The sequence below is a fragment of the Centruroides vittatus genome, unplaced genomic scaffold (assembly GCF_030686945.1).
Source record: "Centruroides vittatus isolate TY-2023 unplaced genomic scaffold, ASM3068694v2 contig_1907, whole genome shotgun sequence".
NCBI lineage: Eukaryota > Metazoa > Arthropoda > Arachnida > Scorpiones > Buthidae > Centruroides > Centruroides vittatus.
The window spans coordinates 143,951-166,249 of record NW_027121173.1 but is presented as its reverse complement, the minus strand read 5'-3'; the positions used below and the strand labels follow the sequence as shown (position 1 = coordinate 166,249).

Below are 22,299 nucleotides of genomic sequence, written 5' to 3'. Positions count from 1 at the left end.
TTAATATTTTTAATTATTCGTTCAAACTCTTTTCAATCGAATCTAAACTATTTAACAAGCCATATATAAAAAAGGAAATAGAGAAAGTATGTCACAAAATGAATATACCAAAGGAACAAACGAAATGCGTCATCTTTTACAGAGATATTGCAGTATATTCGGACGAAGGCAATCGTAAATCTTTTATAAATTCCTCAATCCCCAAAAATGCATGCAGGCTTACAGTATTTCATGGTGAGAGAATAAATGCTTTTCAGGTCTCTATTAATATTTATGAACACGATGAACCTGGTCATACAACAATCCAAGAGAAATTGGAAAGGCTGAAACAGTCTGAGCACAGAATTGTACAGAAGAGATGTTTCGTGTACACTTTCCACGATGCGTGTTCATTGTGCATCTGTACAGCCACTCAAGCATTAAGAAACGTATTTCCTTTAGTAAAATACGTTACTTATAGCTTTTTACCGTATTATTTATCAACCATCCCGAACGAGTATTTTTGTGTAGAGAACTACGAATTGATGCCCTGCACAACAGTAATGGTTTTCGTGTGGTGGAACTAAGTGTATTGTATTAATCTGGTTTTGTTAGAATTGGGCATATAATTGTCTTTGGTTAAAAGTACAGTATTGTTCTACACCACAGGTATCAATCCTATGTGTAGGTGGGCCACACTGAAAATCTTGGCACATTTCAATGGGCCGTTATTATTAATTATTATTATTATTATTAAAAGTGTGTAAATAACTACGCATGAGTTTTACTGAATTCACAAAATGTTATAAATTGAAGACTATGAAATTACGGTTCTTTATTGCAATATTAATTTTGTAACGACGATTAGTATAATTTAAGTTATTTTATTTAACCGATGTAAAATATATCAATATCTTAGATTTTTTTGTAATTCACTTTAGATAATTAGCCAAATTTTTTGGCATTAGCACACAATCTTCATGCAGTGTCTGGAATCATTGCTGTAATCGCCTCGTAATTTTCGTTAAATTCAGTGCACGTGACATCACCTGTCACAATCTAAACAGACCATCAAAATGGCAGGTGTATATACAGTATATGGATGTTTTGTCTTACAAAAAGAAAAATACATTGGTTAAGTTACTTACAGTGACTTGCAAACATCATAAGCGCATATGCGCTTATCTGATGTAATTAATTGTGAAAGAACGTGGGCCATACGGGTGTCCCTATAAACCACTTAATCGGCGACAGTCATGTGAAAACCGCTCACTTTGTCAGTGGATGGCTTTGGAGGGCTGGAGACTGAAAAATCGGGAGATTTCCGTTTTCTGCCAGACTGACATCAGTTTCAATAAAGTTCAAGATAATTCCGATCGCGTCCTAACTCGTGATTTATACGAAGAGTGCTTAAACAATCGAGTGGGGAGGTTGAGGAAGTGTCCGGTTTCCGAGTAATCGAAAGATAGACAGGTTATACATAACAATAAAAGTTTAATTACACATCTAAAACTAGGTTACATACGAAATACAAAGGACATGGATATAATATGGCCATAAAATACAAATATTAGATGGTATAATAGCGACGTGACTATTCTGGTTCTTCCGCGTGGGGCATGTCTAATTTTTCGAAAGCCCGGAGAGAGTATACAAATATCTACTAATAACTCTAATCGTTGATATGACGTTCGGTCTATCGTCTATGGAGAAGGATTCGTAAGCGATAAATGGCGAGTCTTCGAGTCGTTGTCCTTTATGGACGGGAGATGTCCGATTGCTTCTAGGGAGACTGACATGGCGTCGTCTTCCGTTGGGACTATCGCATGAAAAACGCACCTTTATTAGGATCGCCCGGAACTCCCGGTGTGTCCATCTTTTATGCTATTTGCGTGGGAACCTGGTGATGCGATCGTAAGTTGTTTAGAATATACGAAGATTACTTTCTCAGATGCTATTTCAGCGATGACTTTCGTTGACGAAATGCAGTCACTTACTTCGCTTTCCTTTTCACAACAGAATGTTATCGTTTCGCAAATAACTATTCGAATTCCCATTCGTTTCTTGATAAAAGAGGGTCATTCGACGATGTTTTTAAACAATCCCGACAGAAATTATATAAAGATTCTCCTAAAAATGGATTTTAATATCCCTAAAAATCATAAATCTTTATAATTCACACTCGTAATTTTGAAATAAAAGTAATAATTGTGTATTATTAATAATTTTAAGTAAAAAGATAATTGCTTACTTATTAAGGAATAATTTAAGATATGATTTAAACTCGTGCTTATGAAGTAATATAACATAAAAGAATCTAAAAGGATTCAAACTTATTATGTAAGGCGTATGTTATAAGTTTGATAAATTATCAAAGCATTGACTTCATTAGATAGGGTAAAGAATAAGAAGATCGATTATCTCCGGTTTATTCTAAAAGAATATTAATAATATCAATGTTTAGTTAGAGAAATTATTATTTAAAGTTAAAAAGTTTAGAAATTTTTTGATATTTTCATTTTATTTAATAACTATTTTGCTGTAAACAATAAACGTATTTGAAAGCATTCAAAGGTATTTTCTTTTGACTTTTTACAAAGAAATCCTCTCTTTGCTAATCAGAAACTTCACCAGAATATGTCCAATTTGTTACTCACTAATTAACTCATCTAGATTGTGGCCGAAACGGCATTATTGTATTGTCACAGCTACATTCCAGACATGAAAGTACCTTCTTAGGAAATAAAATATTACGCTAGTCTGTGACTGTGTTCACTACTAAGGCCGCGACTCCACCAGCGTTTTTACGGCCGTAAAAGTTTATAATCACGTGCTCAAGATATTTTACGCCCGAGCAGGCTGTAAAACCAACGTCAAAGCGAGTTGAGCCGTGTTAAACCAAGGCCAGTCGATCGCTTCGCTAGTAAGGCCGTCGCGGCCGTAAGAGAAAATTATAATAATCGGTCAGATTTTTGACTCCATCTTTTTTTATTGCATTTCTCGATGCCTTTAAAATGCCGAAGCGAATAAGAAAAAAAAACCATACAAATTAGTGTACGTGTTTGTGATGGTGTCTATTTTGCATTATATCTCAGGACTGGATGAACATTTCCAAACTTGGCAGAGTTATTTATACGTATTTGTAATGCGTTCAAGCGATTAAATTTTCGTAGTCAAAGGTCAAGGAATGAGAAGGTACAGGGGAGGTCATTAGTCATATTTCGAGTGATGGCAGACGAAATGAAAATTTTATTCCGTAGTGACATTTACAATATCTTTTTGGTTTCTTCTACCCCAAAAATAAACTTTTTGATACTAGTTACAGTATTGCTTTATTCAGGTAAAAACAGAAACATAAAATGTATTGTTCTAATTTGAGAAAGATCATGGTGATATGATTAATATTTCATATAGTACATTATAAGAATGAATTTTAATATATTAAATATTCTACTAGAGCAAATTATTAAATGTTAAAAAGGTTGGAAACATTATTTTAGATTCATCTTATGGGTCTTATTACTTCTAAAAGAATAGCATAGTATTTCTGTAATTTTTTTGTTAGCTCTACCAAACTTAATTTTTGGTTAAATCACTAAATATAAACAAAATTAATTTCTACAGAAATGTTTTTCATTCATTTCCAGTGATTATTAACGAATAAAAAGAGGGAGAGTACCCAACAGTGACCGAGTGGATTAAACTACCGAACACCGGTCGTGGGTTCGTGTCTGGCCAGTTGGCTAACCGCTTGGAGTTTTACAGGTTTTATTCACGTTGTAACACCTGTATAGGGTTCATTATGCCATGTTTATATATATATATATATACCCTTTCCACCTTGTGGGTACTAAGAGGGCCTCTTATAGCAGGCCCATTATGGATTCGGCCAGGCCCACAATGGGGCAACCGGGTGGTGAAGGACGGGGCCCGACATATCCGAATGGACCACCCCCGAAAATTTTCTGGGGATTCCTTGACCCGTCCGGATTCGATCCCGGGTCCCCCAGAGCGGTAGGCTGCCACCTTGACCGCTCGTGAAATGTATTAAAAACTGTTACCAATTGATGCTCGTGCTGAGATCATCATATAGGATGGATGATCCTCTGGTAAAATATTTACTTAAATAAGTGTTTTACCCATGAAAAAAATCTACTATATAAAGATGAAAAACCGGATTTTATCACTGTATGCCAAAAATGGCCACTAGGAGCGCCCCTAGCAATTATTTAAATTAATTTAAATTAACAATATAAATTATTTTATATATATATATTATATTTTTACAGTATAATATTCAGTACATTATTATTTTTATTTGTAAATTTGTATGCCCCGATGCCTGCATCGGCCTTTTGTGAATCATAAATCCGATTTAAAGAAAGATTTAACAGCATGTTTTTTAATTTTTGGAACCTAACCCCCCTTTTCGCACTAGATCTTGGTTCGTATAACACGGATTCGCATAACACGGCAATTTTTTGGAACGTAACTTCCGTGTTATACGGGGGTTACCTGTATATCGTTCGTTTGATAATTCGGGTAACGTAGATATTCAAGTTTTAACAGTGTCCAGTAGTATTGACAGGTGTAATTGAATACACGTGGAAGTTGATCCAAACCAAATTTTTTGAACTTTTAGCATCATGTTGAATACCGTATATAATGCATTCGAAATTTATTTTACCTAATACTAAGTATTTGTTTTTATTTCTAGGAATGGAAGCGGTATTTAATAATCAGTTTTTACTGAGAAATTCTTAGCCGTTGTAAACAAACTTGTTTATTGTCATTAGAGTACAGGTTTTCACTCAAGCGGCAATGGTATTTTGTGCATAAGAAAGGAATTCATTTTGAATAATATTATACTTAATCTACTTAATAAAACTCAATTAAAACTCAAGAATCCACACTCAATAAATGGGTTTCCTGTTAACTAACAATTCGAAATGATCAGAAAATATTTCTAGTTTTCTGCCAGTTGATCGTCTGTTGAGAAGGGAGGTGAGAGTTAGAGGTACGCATTGAGTGGTTTAAGAGTATGCGAAAAAAAAACAAATTAAGAATAGCTAATGCATTGTATTCCAATGCTACATTAAGGTTTTTGATCACGCTACATCAGTGTTTTTCAACCTTTTTCATTGAGTGGCACCCGATTGAAAAATAAAAAATCGTGACACCCTCGACCAGCGGCGGGTCTAGAATCTATGATAGATAAGAGGAGGCTAATGGGGCAGATAAACCTATTGCGAAAACGAGTATTACGCGCAACGCTGCGGTAGGGTCTGGGAAGGAGACTCCCTCCCTGGGAAAAAAACTTTTAAAAATTAACAGTTTGAAGCAGCATTTTAATGCAAAAAATGGGTTTCTACGTGTTCAAAATCAAAATTTAAGTCCATTGAATTTTGTCGAAATACCTGTATGTAAAATAATAGTCTCGGTATTGTTTTTTAAATCTAGTTTTATTATCGGCCCTAAACTTTGTGGCATCCTAAGGGGCTGCAGCACTTTGGTTGAAAAACACTGGAATAAAGCTTTAAATATTATATCTAGGAATCCATTTCCAATTCTTCTTTCCTTTTATGGAATACCGCAATGGATATATTTACTAGATAAACATTCATAAAAACAGTTTATTTACATGTATTAAATATAAAGTAATGTAATCGACAATAAAGGCATTCTTTTATCCCAAATTAAAAATCAATAGAAAAATATCAATAATACTAAAGATTATTTTATTGGAATTTTATTAAATTTACAAATAAGATCTTTCCATAAATTATATTTTGAAATTGCGGACTTCAAGATCGACTGTTTCCTTCTCCTTTGGTAACTTCCACCTAAAAATACAATTTAAACCTTGATTAATTTGAAGATTACACGAAGCTTAATATTAATTTCAGAACTTCAATTGTTATTGATGTATACGAGAATTAATTTAGTCTATCATTTGATAAAATGATAGACTAAATTCCAAATGATTGACGAATTAAATTGGGCTCTATTACCATTATTATTAACAATTAAGTACCGAGTAATTTGGCTTCAAATTACTCGGTACTTAATTTGGTTTTAATATAACAATCAGGCTTAAAATGATACATATGTAAACATCTCTATCATTGAAAGATTTTTGTCAATGTTAAATGGCTTCTGACTTAGATATTTTATTAACTATTATGAAGGTAAGTCCGACTAAATTGAAAAATAAATTTTAGTAAAGAATGTTGAATAAAGTTGGAAATATAAAATGGAAATTACACCAACTTACCCGAGAATCGAAAATTTTTATGTAATTATCTGCACCTCCGCTAATAATTCTGTTTGGTGTCGACCAATCCACACACAGAATTTTTTCTTCGTGTCCTAGCATGTTAAACAATGGCACCTTTGGACTGTAATTAGATTAAAATGTTTTAGCATACTGATTTTGCAAATAATTAAGCATATCTGAATGACATTAATGGAAATCTTCATATACTTTACCTTCGCGTGTCCCAGAGTTTCAAAACAGAATCATACGATCCAGATATAAATTGATGTTCGCTGACGGGAGACCAGTGAACGGCCGAAACCCAACCGTTATGAGAAGTAAATGCGCATTGAACGACTGATCCATCTAAAATAAAAATAGTAAGTTTGTTAAAAGGAAATAAAATCATTTGAAAGTCAACAGATCAATTTTAATTGCAAATTAAAAATTTCCTTAAGAAAGTTTCTGAAAGAATAATTTATCTTATAAATGTATATGTATGTTTCTGCATGACTGTGAATTAGATGTCACAATTGAAATTATCTCCTATTTCCTGTAACATCAAAGGGAATATGAAGCAAAACTACAACAAATTACATTCTTTTTATTACACAGAAAGAAGAATACCAGTTCTTGCAGATCCTTTTTTCACTGGTTGCAAGAGGACAAAGTGCTCCTTTATGAATGAATTTATTGATATTTTTTAAAGAAATATCTTTCTACAGTTAGATTTTAAAATGCATTAGGTTTAAATTAATTAAATAGATAATTTTCTAAAATATATTTGACTTGCAGCAGTTTAGGTAATGCGGTTGGTTATAGCATGGCAAGAGTAACACAAAGTATGTTGAATCGCATCATAGATGCAATTTTATTTAGTACAGTGGACTCATCTTGAAGAAGAAACAATTATAGATTAAAAGATTATACTGTATCAGACAACATTCACGTCTACTTGGTTGTCATTAAACATTAAATGGGAACCATCCAGGTTATATAATGGATTGAGATAAATTTATGACTCCTTACTTGCATATTCAAGTTTAAAATACTCCAACTTCTGTATATATACCTAAATGCAATGGTTTCAGCATTACGCCATTCTCAAGCCAATGTACAGTACATCATCGAATACTTTTATTTTGGAGAAACAACATTAAAATTTTAACTTGAACTTGGAAATTCTATGTACACTATGTATTATATGCCATTATCTAACTATAATAAGAGTTAAGCATGTTAATTGTATTTTTCCAAGCAATGCTGGACATTGAAGCTAATATTCAACACATATCAATGTTTTGCATTAATAAAGGATGAATTTTTAAGATAAAACTTTTTCTTAAATAATATATTATTGTATTATACACATCCAAAATAGGCTTGTGGTAGTCTAATGATATGACGTTGGATTACTGTGCAGCTAATCAGTGATTAAATCTCAGTGATGACAGCAAGTAAGTACCCAACTTTCCCTCCCTAGAAGAAAAATTAAAGTGTGGTTTAAATTAAATTGACACAAAGACACATAGCACAATTTAGTATCAGTTTGAATAATGAATATTGTGACTAGACTAGAGCCATCTGTTGTGAAATCTCACTCTCCCTCCCGACTTCCTCAAAACTAACATGAGTTGCCCTCCTCTAGTTTAGATCCTGGGTACGTCACTGCTTAGAGCTTTCTAACTGTCATAGTTCCTGTGGGTCTCACGTCACCCAGCATCCTTTCTAATATGATCTGGAGTGTGAAGTAAAGTTAGCACTGGCACAAGTCCAGCCACCCTAATTCCTTCTCTAGCCAGGTTATGAATAGAGGATCATATACCCCTCTCCTTGACACACCTTAATGGTATTTTGTAAGATGTTCCTTTACTTTTTTAAAGTCTAAAACACTAATAAATCAAACAAAAGAAGAAGAAATAAAGTAGTTATTTTTATCTATCCTAAGTTTTTTTCAGAAAGCCAAATGATTGCTGAATTACATCAGGCTATATTACTACTAGTATTTTTAATTAAATGCTAAGTAATTTGGCACTAGAGGCAGATGTTAGGCATCTAAATTTAATAATTATAATCAAATTAATATTTTAATAATTAATTTAGAAGATTCTGGAAGAAAAGAATTGGCTCGAAACAGGACTTGAACCCGCAACTCCTGCTTATCTAATATGTATTAAAGTCAAACAATTGCCGAATTATAACTATAGGTTTGGATATTTATATTTTTTCAGGATAAATTTTACATAGCAATAGATAGAGTTTGTATATACTATGAAATGGAAGATGTGCCACTCATTATGAGAAGTTACCTTTAATCCGAGGATCCCAGAGACGGACGTGTCTGTCAGCCGAAGCAGACACTATGTGTCGAGACAAAGGAGAATAAGAAATATCAAAAAATGGCTTTGATCCATTCTTAAAATAAAAAGAAGTGTTTTATTAGTAAACATACATTTTTTTTGAAGATGTGACATTTAAGATTCCAAAAAAACTTCTGCATTGTCTTACCAGCTGAGATTTTAAACTTGCCATTTCAACATCCCAAAGAGAAAGATTGTTATCCATAGATGCTGAACATAATTCATTCATATCAGTCCATTGCACTCCTGTCACAGCTTCCGAATGACCAGATAAAGTTAACAATGGGACCTAAAAAAAGTATTAAAAGTTGAACTCACTATGAAGTTATAAAAGCTTCTTTTAAACAAAAATATAACAAATCTCTATCTAAAAGTTGAGAAATTATATATATGTATATGTATATTCAATACTATAGGAAAGCAAGTGTAATTAAAATAGCTTACCAAGTTACTGAAGAAAAAAGTTAGAATGCAAGTGATTGAATGCTTCAAATATACAAAAACTAATTCTATTAAATAATACTATACTTATATGCAGAAATTTTTAGAAAATGATAACTAAGGATTTTCTAGATAGGTATTACATTTGCTAGTAATCTCTAGTGCAGCGGTGGGCAACCTTTACTGGATGCGGACCACAAGGGAGCGTCATAAGTTTCTGGCAGGCTGCATATATTTTTTCTCCTGGAGTTGCAGGCTTTAAGTCTGCCAAGTAGTAACATACTCTGTAACTGCCAATATGTTAAGTAGTAAAATAATATATGCTAATGATATGCAAACTAATACATATCATCTTGCTACTGCATTCAATTCAAATTCTATTGTATTGGTTGAGGTAAATATATCAATAGAAAGTAATTCAAAACATTAGTTTCCCAGTCGAATTTTATTTGATAAACATTTTGCACTTTATCTTGACAAACTAGATTCATAAACATAAATGTGTTGTGTTTATGTATCTTAGATGAAATGGTGTTTTAAAATGGTGTTTGTGAATGATGCAGGTTCTAAACAGAGAACAGCAATCAAATTTATTTTGGGAGAAAACAAATCCACATAAATATTCAAAGCATTAAAAAAATCTATGATCACATGGCAGTGGATAAGAGTGCTATCAGTTGTTGGGCAAACAACCTGATATATGTTCAGATCTCCCATCAACTGTCATATATGAAACACTGCAATGAACTTACTTGGTTTGTGATAACCAACAAATCAGAACTAGAGAACTTACTATTAAACTTAGTATTAGTAATGGAAGTGTCAACAAAATCATTGGCTAGTCAGGATATTCAAACATGTCCACTGGATCCATTCAAGCATAACAAAGAACAATCATCTGTTTGGAACTGCTTATTAATTAACAAGTTGTAGATGACATTTCTTCTCATCAAGGATGATAAGATATGATTCAATACTTTCAGCCAATGAGGTACCATATTACCTTTCCCGTGAAGGAAAAGTTTAAGATAATAGTGAGGTTGAGGCCCAAGTTTTCAACGCAAAAACGTGTACATCGGATGTTCAGTGCCGCCTTCCTATAAGCGTAGAAGTTTGACAATGGCATTTAGAACGTCGGTGGAATCATGCTTGATGTTCCAAACACCATTGTCAAACTTCTAGGTTTACAGGAAGGCGGCACTGAATGTCCAATGTACATGTTTTTGCATTTGAAACTTTGGCCTCAACCTCACTAATGCCCTCAGCTAGTGAAAACAACAAAGAAGTGATTTTGATAGACACATTGTCAAGTGATCACTCAATTTGAGTCTGTTGAAACTCTCTGAAGAAGCATTTCAAGAGGATCAGTATCTGTAAAGATATGACAATGCTTCTTCAGATAAATGCAAGACCATACATACATGATGTGTACTAAGAAGCCATCACAAAAATTCAGTGGGCCTGTCTTGTGCCATTCACTTTTATACCCTGTATCTTGCTCTTTCTGATTACTACCTTTTTAATGCTTTGAAATATGCACTTTATGACAGGAATTAGGCATGACAAAATTACATCTGATATAGAGAGAATCGCAAAAGAGATATATACCTTCATGAGATCACTGTACATAAGTTTTCTCAAGTCAATGGAGTAAAACACAGATTTGAAAAAAAATTATAATGAAAAATAGTTTGTGATAGCCAAAAATTCAGGCAACAATATAATATATTTGGAATTTAAAAAAATTGAGAAAAAAATTTGCTCATTGTTTTCAGAACAGCCAGAACATGGCAAAGATTTTATATAAACAATTGATCATTCGGTTAGATTTACCTTTGGTAGTTAAAATGGCGGCCCGTCTCTGATTCCAGCATACAGAAGAAAGGAAACAGTGGGATCACACGTTCTAACCTATTCTAATAATTTGGTTGGTAATAATTATGATCATTTATTAGAATAGGTTAGGTTAGGTTAGAACATGCGAACCCACTGTTTCCCTTCTGTATGCTGGAATCAGAGATGAACCGCCATTTTGACTACCAAAGGTAAATCTAACCGATCGTTTATATGAATTCTTATAAGGTGAATAAAAGTTTAAGTCAAGATAGCATGAATACATAAAAAAAGTTTATCTTATTACTATTTCTGGTTTACACAAATTAATTCTTACTCTGGTTTTGGTTTCACCATTCTCTGTTTTCATTTTCTTCCTATTTGTTTCACTTTCAACATTATCAATGTATTGATCATTCTCAAAATCTGTAAATCATACAATTTCAAAATTAGACTTTTAATACTGTTTTATTTATTTACTTTCCATTAAAGATTTATTAAACATTAAGAGTGATTTATAACAAAAAATTGGACTGAAAATTGTGGATCAGAAATGACACCTCTGGCATTCTATCTGTCTGGAAATTATGAATAATTTCGGCATCCTCCTCAATGTCCAATTACAATTTTTGTAATAAAAAACCTGACACTTCATACTCAAATTCAATTCTAAGACTTTCAAACAACAGTAAAATATAAAATATTCATATTTACCTAGAGACCAGATCTTCAGCATATGATCATAAGAACCGGTTGCAAACTAAAAAAATATGAAATTAATCAAATCTTTAATTTAATAAATAAAATCTTAATTTTTATATTTTTAAATTAAATTTACATGCACATATATGCATAAAATATATATATATTTTTTTTAAACTCTTTGTCCTGTGAGCACTAAGAAGATCTGCAAGCCATTAAGGATCACAATGAGGTGAATGCAAGAAATGAGACCCAACATATCTGGATGGAATACTACACAAAAAATTTCCGGGGTTTTCGACCCATCCAGATATGATCCCGAGTCCTCCAAAGTAGTAGGCTGCCATCCTAACCAATCAACATCCAGTCATTTAAATATAGTATGATGTTAATCATACTGTAACATGACTTAACATATCCTTCTCTCTCTCTGCGTGCCATATCAGAACATCCTGATGTCGGTGAGCACGTGGAACAGGTTAATAAGTGATTAGTAATGTGCCAAGGTGTATCCTGGGGGAAGTTACATCCAGAGTGGTTCCATGTTGCCTTCTCTGGAGTGTGGAGAAGAATGCCTTCCATGAGGTCTTGTAAGGGAAGCTGGCTCCTATTCAGGTGTTACTAACGGGGAGAAAAACCAGAAAACTCCACGTGACCAGTCCGTCCGAGCGTGGTGCGAATCCGCAACCGAACTCCCAGTGTTTAGCGACAGAACCACTCGACCACTGGTCGGCACAACATATCCTTACTAAACTTAATAACTTACTGCACTTCAAACTCCAATCTTAAACAGAAATTTTATACATGACTAACTAAGAGTTTATATCACTTACAGTTTCTATTTCCAAATGCTTTTGGTTCATAATTGTTTAAATTAAACATTACAAGAGTCACCTTTTCAACTTCTAATGGAAACTGACTTAAATAGCAAATATCAAAATTTGCTGTATGGAGTAGACTGTAAGTATAATTTTCATTGTTTCATAATATTGTAATGTAAACTGAACATCCCTGAAGATTTGGGAGGCAACTCAAATGAAAAATAATCAAAGTATGTGGCATAGATGAGAGTTTTGTGTTAAGCAAAGTTTATAATTAATGATTCCTTTATGATATATAATGTAAAATATTATGGATGAATGTCCCTAAAGATAGGCTATGGAACTAAAAGTACTTAGAAATAGAAACTGAGTAAGTTAGTGAACAGGAAAAATGAATAAAGCTGTCATATTTCAAATATACAATATATAATGAACATTAAAGTATGATATATAAACAAAATAATTCATTAGAAGTTTAATTAATACAAATTACCTTTCTCCGACACAAGCTGACATCGACGCAATCCACACTCCTTGCATGCCCCCGACAGACATGAATGCATTCCACGGCATTCATCTGTTGATTCCATTTCCAAATAACTGCAGTTTCATCATGAGAAGTGCTGACAAAAATGCTCACAGGATTATCTGTAAAAGCAAAATCCTCATGAATCGATTTTTAAACAATGTTTTTTACAAAATAGTTATATTAATGAAATTGTAATTGAGTGAAGATTTATTTAGTAAAATTCGGAAAACTATTTATAACATTTCAGATAATTCAAGAAGAAAAAGCTCAGCAATAAGCACTTTCATTCCAGCTCTAATAAAATATTATATGAACCAATTGTCTGATGATATCTCCACTGAAACATGGAAGTTGCTGGGATGCCATGCAGCATCAAACTCTTCATGACCATCTCTAGATACCCTAAACTTGGGTGTATCACAATGCTAATCTGGAAGTATAAGGGTGATGTCAACAAATGCACAAACTTCTCCCAATGTGATTCTCCTTCCAAGGGTTTAGTTAGCCTTGGAATGGACACAGTCACTGCTTACATAATGTCAACCCATCCCCGACACGCCTTTATATCGAGACTGCAATCCAGGTGCAAACCTAGATTGCAGTCTTGATATAAATGGAAAGAATAATTGAGGAGATGGATTGCAAAAGTACAAAAAACAATTTATTAGCAAATTTCCAATTATGCATAATCGAACTGTCTTCTAAGAAACTTTCATGGTTCGGTTGCAGGTTGTAAACCCATGCTAATAAACCATTGCATATTAAAGTGTTTATAAATTAAAACACAAATCCTTCCTTTTCTCTAAAAATTCCTAGTGTAGGATACTGTACATTTTTCCATCCAGCTCCTCAATTAGAAAAGAATGAAATGAGGTTAAATATTCTGAACATGGAATACATGAAGAGTAGCCCACATACAAATGACATCAGCATTGGAGGACAAGATCTGCCCAAGATAACTCAGAGCTAGGGTCTGATTCAACCACAACAGAAACATCAAGGGACATGGGTGTGGCACTTATTACTGAAAAAATGCAAGAAGTATGACTCCACCAATATGGCATATAGTTAGGGAGTGAGAGACAATTAGTAGCAAAGACAGTGCTGCATCTTAGCCCATGTAGAGGAGGAATGTGTGAGTAACTGCAAAAGCAGCTGAGGGAGGATAATGTCTCCAAGGATGCTTTCAATCAAGTCAAGTGAAAGAAAGTGTGCAAGAAAGCAGACTCTTCACCAGTAGAAAAAACACAAGAACAAAGAAGAGGACTTTAAAATACATGTAAAATAATATATAACTTTTCTTACCAATACTAATCCAAGCAACAGATTTTACAGGAGCAATATGGCCAGGAATGGTCAACTTGTGTTCTCCTTCGGATGTCCAGATGTGAAGTGTATTATCATAACAACCCGTTAGTATCCTGTTTGATGATCAAAAATAAATTAAGAAAAACTTATGCTAATATGTAGCAATTATGATACGTAAGTGACAAATGACACATTAACTGAAATGACACGATTTAAATATTAAATATAGAATGCAATCTTAATTAGATTATTTTTTATTTATTTACTGTAAATATTAAATATGAAAAACACTGGTAATATTAAACACAGATTAATACAGTAATGTACTGTACATTATATTGAACAGCATCGTGAACATCAGTTTACATTTAGAATGAGTGGCTAACTGTGAGCTGTTCTCATTTTCTTGACTATTCTTAAATGCTTTTATTTAATTTGCTTTGTATCCCGTCCTAAAATAATGCAACTTGAAATTTATCCACTTCTAATTAAGACAGAATGCTGAAACTTTCAAGACATATCTAATCCCGACAACAATACGTTTTAATAATGGTAGTCCAACCTTCCCATCCTCTCCAACTGAAATCCAATAAACATGATCAATGCAAGTTTTTTTTTCTAAATAATTTTAAAATGTATGTAGGGAACCCGTTCTGAAACAGCGGATTCCACCCCGTCGGTTCGTCTCACAAAATCAAAAAACAGTCAGATAATCCACACAAAATAACTTTAATCTACACTCAGGGACCACCACTTCGTCCTTCCTCTCTCGTGTCCCGAACTCCTCTCACCGTCCCTCTTCCCGCCTTTTTCTCCCTTCCTCTTTATGGTTCTTTGTCTATATTTATTATCCCCTTTTACAACCCTTTATTACCGCGTGTAGGTGGATTGCACCCTTTTCGACCAAACCGCAAGTGAGGGAGGACGAGAAGGTCCGATATCACTACAATGTATTAAAATTATTCAAAGAGACATGAGTTGTTTCTATTACACTAATTCTTGTTAGCAGGAAATTGTATTGAGAACATTTCTCTTTGCCTGTGTACTAAGCTATCAGTTATGATCTAAGAGACAAGAAATATAGAATGATCACAATAAGCTTGGAGTAATGGAAAGGAACACAAACATGTAGAACACACTGATTAACTAAATGAATGTAATTATAACTAATGGCTTTTAGTGTATTACAAGCATTTGGTTCATGAAACATGTTTTTTTTCCATTCTTTCATATTTTTAGTAACAATAGCATTATAAAAAGACAGCACTATTACAAATGGGCTTGTGATAGTCTAGCAGTATGGCACATCCTACGTTAGGATTGTAGTTTGGTGGCAACAGATTTTGGAGTGTTACAGTCTATGGAAGTCTGAGATCCTCTTTTTCTTGGATACCTAGAGGATAATTTCCAAAAGATAAAACCATTGTTGACAGAAGGCTGGCCTCCCCACCATCATTTATCTGGTTGGGCCTCAGAGAGGACCATGCACCTTTCTGACATGCTTTGATGGTATGTTATAAGAGACTCCTTTACATTTGTTATTATAGAATAGTGCTAAGCAACGTATTACAGCATAAATAAAAATTAATAGTACTTATAAGAATGTGTGTGTGTGTGTGTGTGTGTGTTAAACACACACACACACACACATATATATATATATATTGATAAAACAGTTATAACAAATTTGTATTAACATTTATGAGCTGCAAAGAAGCTAATAAAACCACCAAAAAGAAAGGTTACTTAATATTAATATATAAACAATAATGTTTTCAATTGCTAATATAATTTTTTTGGACTTTTACATAAAACAAAAATCAAAATTACTAGCATTCTAATCATATAAAATATATTTATATAAACCAGCTTACCATTTCTCACATGCCCGCACTGCACTAACCCAATCATCACAAGCAAGACTTAATTCTGGTGTTGGTTCAGGATAAGAAGGAATAAATTCTATTTCTACAACAGTTTCCTACAAAATTAAAAATAAAACATTAGATTCATCTAATATAAAAAGCAGAAAATGAAAGCATCTTATGTTTGTTTTTAATACAATTGATGTTGGAGTAGGAGATAAAAAACAATTTCTTTATATAATAAATTCCAAACTCTTGCACATAAATCTACTTTTGTTTTGTTCTTGTATTGACAAAGAGAAAGGAACTGCAAAGATCAATGAGAAAGTTGTTTACATACAACTAATAATGATAAAGTAAGAATTCCCAAAAACAATTCTAGTTTTTTTGATAATGGCTACAGATTCACTGATGATGACAACTTCCTAACATTATGTTGGACCTAAAAGTAAGTGACCTTCCAATCCATGATGTGGACTTATGTTATAAAGACAAACACTGATTTCTAATAAACAATGAAATTCACATTTACAACTAGATTTTTGTATACTGACAATACTGTGGGTACCGAGGAGGTACGACGAAGTTGGACCTCTGTCTAATTTCGGCTAACAAGTCGGAGAAACTTGCCCACGAGTCAGAGATGGCTTATTTGTCGGTAGGGTCCCCATAAAGACAGGACTACTTTTTCATGCAGTCGAATGTAGGAGGGAAGGTGGAGTCGTGGTAAGGTGATAGACAAATATTCAAGCAAACAAGACACCATGTAACAGAATAACAACGATTTAATGAAAAAAAAAGTTACAAAAATCTGACATTAAAGGGGTGACATATATATATATATAGCTATATATCCCTACCATGCGAGGAGAGAGAAGAGCTCACATAAACAGGTTCCATACCTCTTAGACAATCTAATGTTCTATAGCGTCGTACCCGTATACCAAATCGGTAGGATATCCACAGTTTCGCACAAAAGACGTTACTTATTTTTGAGCAAGAGAAGTTAATTATCTTCGGCACACCCTCTATCTACCAGTTGATGATCGACTCCCCTGCGAGGGGGAAGGAAGCATCTTATATAGCTTTTTGCTGGGAAAGTGGTCACGTGAATGTGATTAGGCCACAGGTGTTCCCGGGATTGGAAACAATACGGAGAATTCGGGCGCTAACTATAAACTTAAGTTGCAAGATGATCTGTACTCAGCGTAAGAACAATGGATAGTTGACAGTTATACGACCAGGGACGCATATTTTCTCGGCCAGGACATTTTCTAGCAAGGATGTTTATAATAGGAAAAATTCTCAATTCAATATAGGGAACAATTATTATAATTTTACGTTCAGGGGAATTTCCAGATCTCACAATACTATTCCTTTGCCAGTCACTAGAATTTCATCCCAGCATTGATAAAAGACTTTATATAACCACACTGTTTATCACTTTATAGAGGTGATGTCACAACAGACAATCACCTGTACTCATGTATAAATTGATATTAATAAGTCCTAAACTTTGTATACTACTTGTATAATATGTAGGTGGAAAAGTTTATATGATTATTATTATATATTATAAAAATTGTTTTATGTATTTTAACCTCAATATATTGTGCCAACTAATTTTATCTTTGTACCCACTGAAGAGGGACAGAAAATGTTTGAAATGCATTTGGGAGTAATAAAAAGAAAAACAGAAACAACCTAGAAATCTTTCTTCCTTCCATACTACAAGTGTAATAAGTCCTGATTAAAATAAAACACTCAAGTAGGTAAAGTCTACTATAAAATTCTAAACTTTGTATACAAAACCGATTATTTTCCTAACTATTTTTTATACACTCTGTTTGTACAGAAAGAAAAGGTATAGAAGAGAAGAAAGATACGTAGGGTCCTAAACATTTTTTTCATATCCAATATCACAAAATTTATTTTAAGAGATGATCAAACGGTAAAATGACAAGGTTCATTGGTACTACAATAAAAGCAAATATTCAATGTATATAGTCACCAACTAACAAAAACGCGTGCAATTTTCAAACCTGTTTGACGTTTCCTTAAGTTAATCTGGGTGCATCAGAAATGCTCAGATTATAAGAAATATATAAGAAAAACACACAAAATTTCCCCACAACCAGTAAAACCATTTAAAAATACAAACATTTTTGTCTGTCGCCCATGAACATCATCAGGTATATATTAAAGAATATGAAACAGAACAACTTTAAGTGATTGAATACATTTAAATATTTAAATACAAAACCTTTATATTTAAATGTGTCCGAATGCTTAAAGTATTTGTTAATATACACCTGATGACATTTGTGGGTAATGGACAAAAATGTTTGTATTATTAAATGATTTTACTGGTTTTTTTTATTATATTTGGTGTGTTTTTTATTACATACAACTAGTTTTTGGAAGTAGTAAAAGTGTTGAAAACAAATCAGATCAAATTTCTTCTCATACATGGTGTGTATTTGTTTTATATATAAATTTATTGAATTTTTATGAAGAGTAATAAGTATTTGAAGAAACGTTTACAAAATACAAGCAGCAATTCATCAGGCAATAAAAATAAATTAATTTTTATATTATTAAACTTACCAATGAAATTTCTTTTTGTTCGAGAAACTGTTGCAAAGGTAATCTTAATATTTCTCCATTAATCAAAAAATCAAATGCAATTTTCCTATCTTCTTCGGAACCATCTATTTGCAAAAATAAATAAGAAATACAATAAACTTGGGAAGAAAAAAATAAGTTTTTCATTATATTCATATGAAAACTCGAAACTTTCTACCTTATTTTGTACAGAGTGTCTGAAAAAACACTGTGCAGTGGAAATGATTTATGTGAAGTTTTGCATAAAAATTGCAGTTTCTCCTGCAGCAAATGCTGAAAATATCCCTCAGAAACATCAAAATCCAGGAGGTCCAGAGACTTAGCAAGCCAGATTCCAGACGAAATTATACAATTAGCAAAGAAGTCTTCCAAAAATTGTAGTCCAAAAACCAAAACATGTGAGCGAACAGTAACCCATCTACAGTAAAGCTGAAACACGAGACATACAAATTACAGGTCTTGTATGCAATGCTCCACATATGATTTTAATGTCATTATAAACTTTTCAATGCACAGAAACTTTTCACACACACTGTACTTAAGTATAATGTTAATACAAACATTTCTGTGAAGATCAAACTATATTTTAATTAACTCAAATTTAGCTTGAAATATATAGAATCATTATGGAACAAAATGAAAACTTTAAATAATATTCATAGAAAATGATAAAAAAAACTTACCTGAAAGTAATTTATTAATAAAAGTGCAAAGTTCTTTGCATGTCACATGACTTGGAATAGAATACGTCGTATCTGGAATTGAATATCTGTAAAAAATAAATGCATTGGCTAAATTCAAATATCAAACAAGACTCTTACAAACTTCGGTCCAGATCGGTTTAATATTAATAAAGATTTGTGTAAGGACAAAACAACAAGAATTGATTTTTATATGTATAGATTATAATTAAACATATGGGAATACGTATCCATTATGTAAAATACAGTTTCAATAGAGAATGTAGAGCCTGTATTTCTGATAGACGATATACGACTGCTGTCGTAACAAGGTTTGGCCGATGCTGATATAATTCACTTCTTTAATTTAAATTTGATGTCAATTGCTCAGAACATAGTACATGTATCTAATTAGTGGGTGTTTAATTGAGAGTTGAATTAAGAACGTGTAATAATACAGCCAATGGAAATCCATTATTAGAATATTAGCGGTGATAAGTAAGTTAGCAATTTTACACTGTTTACTGTAAAATCTGAATACTTTATAATAACCTTATAAGCCTTACCTTAAGGATTGCTTTGCTGATGTAAGGTATCACAGTAGTAGTTAACAGTTGATTTCAAAAATCAACTATTCACATGTATTTGTATAACAATACAAAATCCCTCATTTATAATATTTAATCATATATCAAGCCTAACCTAAGAATAATCAGTATAAGTGAGGGACGAGGAATGATGTCACAATCTCCTACCCAAAGAATATTGCCTGGATTTTTGTCCAGATCTCTCATAAAAGTAAGCCAATACCTTATCAAACAGCCCTCTAATCAATTTAACATAACAAGAAATAGGCAATAACATACATTTTGGTAAAATTTCTCTACCTCAAAGTTGCAAGGTGCAGAAAAAACTTCGAGTAGAGAACAACAGAGTGAAAAATGCCAATTTTGAATAGATTTATATTTTTACCTCTCTTACAATATATAAAGAATCAGCCTGTGTAAGGCATCAGTGGCGTGTGGTGACATTTGGTGATAGGGAAGCTGTGCCAGTCCTGTATAGAATCATTGGAAGCATTATACAATATTTTAGTGTGTAGTTGAGTTAAACTGAGTGAGGTTGGTACTCTGTAAACTGCATGCGCAAATGCCTATAATCTAGCTGCTTTACACAATTCAATTATTTTCGCCATGGAAGCTGTCCCGTATTTGACAGTACTGTGCTTCCATTGAAAATACGCATACACGAATTTATATTTGAATATACAATAAAAATCTTATCGTTTTTTTCACATGTAGTATAGAAATAAGATACATAATGCAGTTATAATAAAATATTAATTTTAATTAATTCAAAGTATGTTAAAATATGAAAATAATCACACAATATGTATTTATATTTTAGAAAATACAAGGGAAGCGGTGCTTCCACAGCTTCCATGGACGGCATGCCACTGTAATGCATTCCAGCAAAATGTTTGATGTAACAAATGAAATTGAACAGTTTTGCAGGTACATCGTGTTGAGATAAAGGCAGAGGTCTTCTCATTTTGGACTGGAACATTGTCTGCAAATGAGTGTTGAATAGTAGATACAACGACTACCTGAAAATTTCATGGAAATCCAATAATCAGGATCACTTTTGATAGAATAAATATTAAAAATTCAAGTCGACGAAGTTGAAACTAATGAAAATTAGTGTCAGGGGACCACGAAAACTTCAGCTTGAAGATGTTAAATCCCTATGCTATTCCATTGAAACCTACAAAGTACTTAATTTGCTTCAGGTTAATAAAAATATTAGAGTTACAGAAGTTTTACTGTATTTGGCATAAAATTCTACATCATACTTTTCATATTTTCAAAGTTCATCACCAAGTTTCAATGTAAATCCATCAGTGCCAATTCCACAGTTATAAATCCACATAAAATGACTGGAGATGAAAATCAATTCAGTGCAGTTATACAGCAAAATGAGTATTTTATAATTTTAATAATATATTCATCTTCTGCACAAAAAAAAATGATGATTTTCTAATCATAAACACATCTGTAGATTCGGATGATGATTGATTAAGAGTATTTAATATTTAAATAATCCCATTATATGTGATTGATTCTTCATTCTAAAGTTACATTTACATTTATTTTTTAAATAAATTATTAATCATCCAGAAGATAATTAAAACTGTATTTTTAAACTTACTCTGTATGTCTAGTGAAAAATTTAACTTGAACACGTGAAATACTTTGAGTATCCAAATCATCCATCTTTAACGATTACTTAATTATAAATAATCTTTCAAATGGGACCACATGGACTGTACTGTACATAAATAAAATTTCAACACCAGATGGCGACATAACGATCGATAATTATAAACAAAACATTTTTAAATATAAAATATATTGTAGGCATATTTATAAAATACTAAATACAAATAATAATGATAATTTAAATTATTTAATAAAATAATAATTTTCGTGTAAATATCAAATTAAAAAATTATTTTATAAAAAATAATTTATTTTAATAGATAAATTATATTTTAAAATTAAACTTTAAATACGCTAAATTATATACAAATAAGTATTTGTATATAATTTATTTTTATTTATAAAGTAATTTATAAATAAAATGATAAACACCACGCGGTTTTTTTTTCAAACTCTTGCCTGTAGGCATTAGAAAGGGATATTTTTATTTTTTTTTTTTTTTAACTCTTTCCGCCCTGTGGGCACTAAGAGGGCCTCTTTTAGTAGGCCCATTATGGGTTCGGCCAGGCCCACAATGGGGCGACCGGGTGGTGAGGGACGGGGCCCGACATATCCGAACGGACCACCCCCCGAAAAATTCCTGGGGATTATTCGACCCGTTCGGATTCGATCCCGGGTTCC

General features: G+C 32.6%; 1 protein-coding gene across 1 annotated transcript; it reads right to left on the bottom strand.

Annotated features, from left to right (window-relative positions):
• Positions 1 to 5,696: 5,696 nt before the first annotated feature.
• Positions 5,697 to 21,741, bottom strand: LOC136970301 (ribosome biogenesis protein WDR12 homolog). The gene is made up of 13 exons (XM_067264713.1): positions 21,608 to 21,741; positions 19,403 to 19,488; positions 18,702 to 18,805; positions 16,104 to 16,210; positions 14,227 to 14,342; positions 12,886 to 13,040; positions 11,584 to 11,629; positions 11,207 to 11,295; positions 8,744 to 8,884; positions 8,545 to 8,650; positions 6,469 to 6,601; positions 6,254 to 6,377; positions 5,697 to 5,822 (listed from the first exon to the last, which is right to left on the bottom strand). The coding sequence occupies exons 1-13, from the start codon at positions 21,670 to 21,672 to the stop codon at positions 5,784 to 5,786; spliced, it is 1,311 nt and encodes a 436-aa protein (XP_067120814.1). The 5' UTR covers positions 21,673 to 21,741; the 3' UTR covers positions 5,697 to 5,783.
• Positions 21,742 to 22,299: the final 558 nt, after the last annotated feature.

Coding starts and splice junctions, on each gene's coding strand:
- LOC136970301 (XM_067264713.1), bottom strand. CDS start 21,672: ATGGATGATTTGGATACTCAAAGTATTTCACGTGTTCAAGTTAAATTT. Junction 11,630..12,885: donor TCAGCTTGTGTCGGAGAAAG/GTAATTTGTATT, acceptor ATATTTTTTTAG/TTTGCAACCGGTTCTTATGA. Junction 5,823..6,253: donor TAAAAATTTTCGATTCTCGG/GTAAGTTGGTGT, acceptor TTGTATTTTTAG/GTGGAAGTTACCAAAGGAGA.